Below are 8,447 nucleotides of genomic sequence, written 5' to 3'. Positions count from 1 at the left end.
CTAGGTCTCAATTTCGCAGCAGTCACTTGTTTTCTGAGAATTGTCTTCTGTTGATCTTGGTTGTGCTCCTGATGCCGGTTGCCATTTTCCTATTCCAAGGTACAAATGGTCTCACGTGACCTCATGTCAAGCTATTACAACTGTGAATGTATGGTTGTTTGTTCTGATTTGAGTATATACTGTAAGAGAAAGGTTCAAACAGGTCAGCGTATTTCTCTAGTCAGGTGTGCTTCTCTTTAGTGATGGGTCATTCTTGAACGTTTCGTTCATTTTGAACGAATCTTCAATATGACTCGGGAACCACAAGTCCTCTCAGAAAGTGATTTGTTCATCCGCGCGTGCTCACATTTGTGCAGGTGGTATCGTTCATTTCAAGTCTTTTGAGTCGTTCATCACAGAAAGGCAGAAGCCAACCATATGCGTTTAGAGCTGGAAAAAGAATTGATTCGTTCATTTCTCGAGTCCTCTATCGGGTCTGAGTCATTCGTTCATCATGGGCCAATCATATGCATTTAGAGCCGGAAAAATAATTGATTGGTTCATCTCTTGAGTCCTCTATCGGGTCTGAGTCATTCGTTCATCCCAGGCCAATCACTTGCGTATAAAGCCGGGAAAAGTATTGATCCATTCACCTCTCGAGTCCTCGTCTGAGTCGTTCATCACGTGAAAGACAGAAGCCAATCGTATGCATTTAGAGCCGGAAAGAGATTTGATCCGTTCAATTTTCGAGTCCTCCGGGTTGAGTCATTCTGTCACGTGATGAACAAACGACTCAAGAACCAGATGACTGGCAAGGTGAACTACAGTAATTATCATGGCTCAGACTGTACATTGGTTAAGATTATATGTGACTGTCAGTGTAACAGGAACAAACCACTGGCATTTGAAGACATGAAGAGGTGAGCTGAGCAAAGAGACATCAATACCTTCATAGACAAAAGAGCAGGTAAACACTGAATGATTATTTTCTCCTTCTTATAGTTTTCTATTTATGACTTATTTGTTGTGTGATCAACCAATTGGGCCAGTTGTAGATGTGTTTGGAAGCAAGTCGTAATATTTTAATAGTAATTTGGCAAATTAAACCAAATGAACGAAATGACTCAAAAAAAGATTCGCTCATCTCGATGAACGAGTCTCAAAGATCCGAGTCAATAAAATGATCCGAACTTCCCATCACTACTTCTCTAACTCTTTCATCTTTCTTTGAGCAATTGATGTTGTGTATTTATAATCCCTGAATTGGCTCATCGATGTTTACCAATAAAAGGTTATGTTCAATTCATTTCAACTCATTATGACTAGTATATTATCAATATATAAAGCGCGAGAGAAAAGCGTTATCGTATGCTATTTTTCTTTTCGTTCTGCTTAATCACGTGCCCCCAAAAAAGATATTTAAAGATATTTAGTGTTGGCAGGTATGTGTTAACCTTTATATGAAGATGGTTTTAGGGTGATTCAGTGGTTAGCACTGTTGCCTCACAGCAAGAAGGTCAAAGGTTCGAGTCCTTGGCTGGGCCAGTTGGCGTTTCTGTGTGGAGTTTGCATGTCCATGATGGTGTAGGTTTCCTCCAGGTGCTCCAGTTTCCCCCACAGTCCAAACACATGCGCTATAGGTCAACTGGATAAACTACATTGCCCGAAGTATATGAGTGTGAATGAGCGTGTATGGAGGTTTCCCAGTACTGGGTTGTAGCTAAAAGGGTATCCGCTGTGTAAAACATATGCTGAATAAGTTGGCGGGTCATTCCGCTGTGGCGACCCCTGATGAATAAAGCAACTAAGCAGAAGGGAAATGAATGAATGAATGAATACAGGTTTGTAAAATAGTCCTGCTGTCTGTACATTTAATGAATAATTACTGTACAGTATCTGAAAAACATTTTGATTATAAGAACTACATATAGACCACAGAGTGTTTGCTTTCATTTATTGGTGTAATGAAACAGTATGCTTTGGTTACACAGTCTACAAACTAACACACATTAACAAAGCTTTTAACTTACATGTAGAAGTCTGCAAGAAAACAATGAATGTTTTGGTAGCACATTCCTCACAAAGGTGTTTGTTGTATTGACAGAAATAGATGATCGCTATCTGTACACTATAAAGCTTCATTTCTGAGTTACCTAAAGCAATATGAGATTAAATATGATTCAAACACAACCCAGCCGTCCAATATTTTAAGATGAAATCACCTTACAATTTGGGGGGGAAAAAAGCATAAATGCAGATTCAAAGTTTGGCCTTTTCTTTTCTATCCTTTATCATCTTCACTATATGACAGTTGAGGTCACTTCGTATTCCAGAGCTTTCCAAAAAGATCACAGTTTCACACCAGAGCTCTTTATCTTTACGTTTCTTGATATCTTTGACTTTAAACTTCTCATATGGAGGAATCAGCACTTCTCTCTCCTCAGGATACTTAGAGTATTTCTCAATATGAGCACCTTCACAGGTGTGAATTTCAAAACAAGTTTTACCTCCATATCCTTCAATCACTTTTTTGTCTAGAGAGGAGGATGTAAATGAGCCAAAACGAACCTCGCTTTCTTTAACAACATTAACATCCATTGTGGTAGCACGATATGTGTTATGGCAACCACCTTTCAGCTTCTGTAATCCTTTTGTTAAAAAAAAGTGAAGTGAGTACCAGTTGTATTTAAGAGTCTTGTAATTAGATTTTCCATTGCGAGCATCAGTATTTAAATTTCTAAACACTTTTAGTCCATTGTTAGTGTAAACATGAATGGCGATTAAATCCAACTCCTTGTATATTTTACTAGCTTCAAGCCAAGCTATAGAATAATTTCTAGACTTTTTAAATTCCTCCTTCAGATATGTATCGAGCACCAGTTTTTCCATTTCAGCACTGCATCCGTCAAACTGATCATCAACTGAATCCTCTGCCATATCCAAATTCACTCCTTCGACAGCCGCTCTGTGATCCTGCAGTGACAGGAATCATAATGATCAGATCATCAGTGTTGATGTGTGTAATAATATTGATACTACACTCTCAGAAAAAAAGGTACACGGTGGTACAAATAATGTTCCTTGAGGGCCAGTTTTGTACCTTTGTAAAACCTTATATGGGACAGAAAAGACCTCTTATGATTCTGTTCTGTACCTTTTATGGTACAATTCAAATGAAGGTACATAATTGTTTTCATAAAAAGGTACACTCTCAGAAAGAAAGGTACAGGAGCTGTCACTGGGGCGGTACCTTTTTAAACAGTACATATTTGTACCTGAAGAGTCCATAATGGTACTTCAGAGGTACTTTTTAGGTACATTTGGGTACTAATATGTATCTTTTGAAAAGGTACTGTCCCAGTGACAGCTCCTGTACCTTTATTTCTGAGAATGTACATAAGTGTTGGACAACTCCTTCTTTGTTACAATATCTATGAAGATAAAGATTACTGGAAAGGCAAAATGATTTATGAATAATTTCCATATTGAAACATGAATCATCATTTAAAAGCATATGTTTAAAGAAACCCATAAACAATAATTATTAAGTTCTATAATGCAATAATACAAAACAACTGGTAAAACATTTGTGTCTTTAGCCCCTTTCACACAGTGATACCGGTAAATATCCGGAAAATTTCCGGAACGACTTTACCGGTAAATTCAAAAAAGCGCTGTTCACACAGGCAAGGACATTACGGAATTTTTCCGGAAAAGAGCGTTCACACATCCATCGCAAAATGTCGTTAAATTCTGACATCATTAACTAGAAATGAGCTCTAAACGGCTGCGCTTGTGTTTGTAAACATTTGACTACATCTCAAACTCTGTGGATGGATCAGTATTGTAAACAACCCCAATGAAAACATAGAGAAACACTTGCGCATGTCGAGATGATCATGATATGTGTGTGTGCTGGTGCTATGGGCGGTCGGGCACACGCAAAGCTTGAAGGTAAACAAACAACGGATTATCATAAACTTTTTATCAATAATTATTTACACAGTTGGCATTAAGAAGGAACATAGAAACATTATCTGACTAACATCTAGCAGCTAAAGGTGTCCGGAAAAATATTCAAAGGCTTTTATTCTCATTAACCGCGCGCACGTGAATGCATCGGACTGTTCTGATTGGCTAAAGTAGACGTCTCACGTCAGCACGATCTAGACGTGTACGCGCTCTTTCCGGAAATCTTCCTTCTGGGTTCACACAGCGCAGCATTCCAGCAAATTACCGGTAATGTTACAACTTCTCTTTCCGGAAAATAGCTGGAATGAATTTACCGGTATTTTCAAAAAGGTTGCCGGTAATTTTCCGGAAAGGTCTGTATGTGTGAAAGGGGCTTTTGATGAAGGTACGTTTTGGTTTCCCATGGTATGAATCAGGTTTTTAAAGGTACAAACTGCAATGGTACAAATTTGTTTCTTTGTCTTAAGGTACAATTCTGTTCCATAAAAAGGTACTGCCCCAGTGACAAGGGTTTGTACCTTCTTTGGTACAACATTGTACCATTTTTTTCTGAGAGTGTAGAACACAAGCTCACCTGTAGAGCAGCTACAATGAGGAGAAGAGCCACAACCATCATCTTCATTCAGTGGTCACCAGTGGTCTAGAAGATGCAGAGACTTCAGTGCTTTCTGATAGATACAAATGAATAAATAACTGATTTAAAAAAAAATTATCTACCACCTCAAACTAATAAAGTTTATATTTTACTTCAACCACAAAGTTACCTGGAGTTGTGTTTTCCTGGAGTTCAGAAGCAGCGATGAGATGAGGAGATCTGAAGAGTCAGCTGCTCGTAACCAGATGACAACAGCGCTCTTGGAAAGCTGGCTTTTTATATTGGTCTAATTGTATGTGTGCGTGTGTGGATATGTGCATGCGTGCATATACATGTCTTGAGTCAAATGAGCAAGATAAGATGGCAGTGCTATTTAACATAGTTTTTAATCAGCAAACAGCCATAACTATACTTGACGCTATTAAATCGATTAAAGCTTCACCACTGCCTTCTCTTCCCTACACTGTAAAAATGAGCTTCATTCATTCATTTTCTTTTCGGCTTAGTTCTTTTATTAATCTGGGGTCGCCACAGCGGAATGAACCGCCAACTTATCCAGCATATTTTTTACTCAGTGGATGCCCTTCTAGCTGCAACCCATCTCTGGGAAACATCCATACGCTCTCATTCACACACATAAACTACGGATAATTTTAGTGTACCCTATTTACCTGTAACGCATGTCTTTGGACTTGTGGGGAAAACCGGAGCACCCGGAAGAAACCCACGCAAACAAAGGGAGAACATGCAAACTCCACACAGAATCGCCAACTGACCCACACTGCAAAAATGCTTTTCTTACTTAGATATTTTGTCTTTTTTTTAGTCCAAATATCTAAAAATTCTTAAAACAGGAAGAGTTTTCTAGACAAGCAAAACATATCGTCGTGTTTTGAGAAATAATATGCCCAAACTGAGTGGGTTTTTCCTTAAAACAAGCAAAATAATTTGCCAATGGGGTTAGCAAAATAATCTTGTTTTTTCTTTTGACATATGATTATTTTGCTTACCCCATTTATAGATTATTTAGCTTGTTTTAAGGAAAAACTCATTTAAATTTGGCATATTATTTCTGAAAAAAAGACAATATGATTTGCTTGTCCAGAAAACTCTTCTTGATTTAAGACTTTTTAGATATTTGGACTAGAAACAAGATAAAAAAATCTAAGTAAGAAAATCGTTTTTTGCAGTGTACACACTTGGTAAAGTTGCCTTGAAACATGTCGAAGCGTGATTGTCCCCCTTCCCCTCAACCTTTTCTCGATGGCCCACGCTCGCACTGCATTTTACGCTAGAGTCAGAGCACGCTTGCATCATCAATGATGCAACTGTCCGGTTTAACAGAGAAGTGCTCTCGCTCCGCACAGTGGACATTGCTTCAGTTGTATTGTTTTGTAATATTTTTACTCATTTGGGATGCAGTGAATTAATTTCATATGTTGAAATATAAATTATCATATGTCGTCGTGCTGCAGGTATGAGGTTTGCTGAAGGTGCAGCTGATGTGCAGCGAGGGGTTTGCGTCTTAAATAAACAATGACAGTTTACGTTCATTGAAAAGTACGAATAATTAATGAATCCAATGAAACAGTCCCTTTAAAGTGACATCATGTCATCGGTGTCGGGCTTAGGCATGCTAAGCAATCACACTATAAGCTTCCAAAGCCCGACCGAACCGTGTTCTGGCACACCTCTTCCATCCGGGCCAGTGCTAGCCAACTGAACCGCACCTGGGCCCAATTTGGAGTCCTTACAATTGTCAAACAAACCAGGAAACACGCCTCAGCATGGTTCGGATAGTCTAGTGTGAGTACAGCTTTAGAGTTTTTGACTAGTTTTTAATTTAAATATCTAAAAATTCTTACATCAAGAAGCAAAATATATTGACTTGTTTTAAGAAATAATATGTCCTTAAAACAAGGTAAATAATCTGCCAATGGGGCAAGAAAAAATTTACATCAATTTTAAATAAACGTCAAGAATACATTCACGACCACTTTATTAGATACACCTTACACCTTACTAGTACCGGGTCGGACCCCCTTTTGCCTTCATCACACAATTGCTGCAAATCCATGCACATCCATGATGTTAATCTCCCGTTCCATCACATCCCAAAGGTGCTCTATTGGATTGAGTTTTGGTGACTGTGGAGGCCATTTGAGTATGGTGAACTCATGTTCAAGAAACCAGTCTGAAATGATTTTTGATTTATGACATGTTGTGTTATCCTGCTGGAAGTAGCTATCAGAAGATGGCTAATGTTGCCTTTATATCAGCTGGAACCAGTCTGACCATTCTCCTCTGACCTCTAGCATCAACAAGGCATTTGCACCCACAGAACTGCCGCTCACTGGATATTTTCTCTTTTTCAGACCATTCTCTGTAAACCCTAGCAATGGTTGTGCATGAAAATCCCAGTACATCAGCAGCTTCTGAAATACTCAGAGCAGCCCGTCTGACACCAACAACCATGCCACATTCAAAATGACTTAAATCACCTTTCTTCCCCATTCTGATGCTCGGTTCGAACTGTTGCAGATTGTCTGCTAGATTCAGACATAGATTGTCTATGTCTATATGCCTAAATGCATTGAGTTGCTGCCATGTGATCGGCTGATTAAAAATTTGTGTCAACAAGCAGTTGGACAGGTGGCCAGTGAGTGTAAATTGTAAAGCAAAAACACATTTTTTTTTTCTAATTTCTTATGTATAATTGTCTAAAAAAAAAATTGATATTTGGACTTGAAAAACAAACAAACTCTAGGTATAAGAAAAACATTTTCACAGTCTCTTGGTCATGAGAGAACATCATACAAACAGTAAAATGTGGTGGTTGTGGCAGTCTGATGGTCTGACTCTGTTTTGCTACTTCAGGATCTGGATGACTTGCTGTGATAAACAACTATGAATTCTGCTGTGCACCAAAACATCCTGAAGGAGAACATCCAGCAATCTGTAAGTGAACTCAAGCTAAACTGAACTTGGTTTCTGTAGCAGGGCAATGATCCAAAGCACTCCACCAAGTCCACTTCTAAATGGCTGAAGAAAAGCAAATGACGACTTTGGAGTGGCCTAGTCAAAGTTCTGACCTAAATCCAATTGAGATGCTGTGCAATTGAGACTTGAAAAGTCGTTTCGTACTCGAAACCCTTCTAACGTGGCTGAATTACAACAACTCTGCAAAGATGAGTGGGCCAAAATTCCTCAACAGCACTGTAACAGACTCATTGCAAGCTATCAAAAATGCTTAACTGCAGTTGTTGCTGCTGAGTGGCCCAACTAGTTGGTTTAGGGGCAAACACTTTCACACAGGGCTACGTAGGTTTGTATTCTGTTTTCCCTTAATAATTTCTTTAATAATCTGAAACATAAAAGTGTGACTGTATGTTCCACATGATTTTGTGTATTTTCTCCTCCTCCTGTCTCCACTTTTACTCTCTTTTGTTGTGTTTATTGGTCCAGTAAAAATGCCAATCATCATTACAACGGAACTAGGTCCGCCAATTCGCTGACGAGCCAGGTGGATTAAACGGCCTGCAAGATCACTGTAAGGTGTGCGCTCTGCCTCAGCATCCCCTTTTTCAAAGTAGGCACTGCTTTAATGGTTGTTGTAAGATACTAAACTGAGCAATATGGTATAGTTTTAATCTGTTTGCTTTGGCTTAGCTTGTTGTGTTGGAATAGCCTGAGTGTTTTGCCACCTGTACAATTTTGTGCTTTCGGTTTCGTTAGTTTAGATTTGGTTCGTGTGCACTGCAGATGTCGCGTTTCATTTTCATACTTTTTGTCGCCTAGTTTAATTGTTAGATTTAACAGTTGTTTTTGTTCATTTCTTTAGTGTAGCTCAGACTCATAATATTTGTTTTCATTTATAAATAATATTGTAAATATTTTCCTT

At 38.7% G+C, this 8,447-nt stretch overlaps 2 protein-coding genes across 3 annotated transcripts in view; one reads left to right on the top strand and one right to left on the bottom strand.

Moving 5' to 3' along the window:
• Window positions 1-8,447, top strand: part of rbfox3b (RNA binding fox-1 homolog 3b) — a 997,536-nt gene that overhangs the window by 635,511 nt on the left and 353,578 nt on the right. The gene's annotated exons all lie outside the window — the stretch shown is intronic.
• On the bottom strand, window positions 962-4,834 carry LOC141381348 (erythroblast NAD(P)(+)--arginine ADP-ribosyltransferase-like). Of its 2 annotated transcripts, none has more exons than XM_087243857.1 (3): window positions 4,716-4,834; window positions 4,526-4,619; window positions 962-2,952 (listed from the first exon to the last, which is right to left on the bottom strand). In XM_087243857.1, the coding sequence occupies exons 2-3, from the start codon at window positions 4,571-4,573 to the stop codon at window positions 2,239-2,241; spliced, it is 762 nt and encodes a 253-aa protein (XP_087099983.1). In that variant the 5' UTR covers window positions 4,574-4,619; window positions 4,716-4,834; the 3' UTR covers window positions 962-2,238. The 2 variants fall into 2 exon arrangements, with proteins under 2 accessions (XP_087099983.1, XP_087099984.1); XM_087243858.1 differs by having other exon boundaries at window positions 4,526-4,591; window positions 4,716-4,809.

Source organism: Danio rerio, chromosome 3 (genome assembly GCF_052040795.2).
Source record: "Danio rerio strain M-AB ecotype USA chromosome 3, GRCz13ab, whole genome shotgun sequence".
In the NCBI taxonomy this organism is placed as follows: Eukaryota; Metazoa; Chordata; class Actinopteri; order Cypriniformes; family Danionidae; genus Danio; species Danio rerio.
This window is presented reverse-complemented; position numbering and strand designations above follow the sequence as displayed.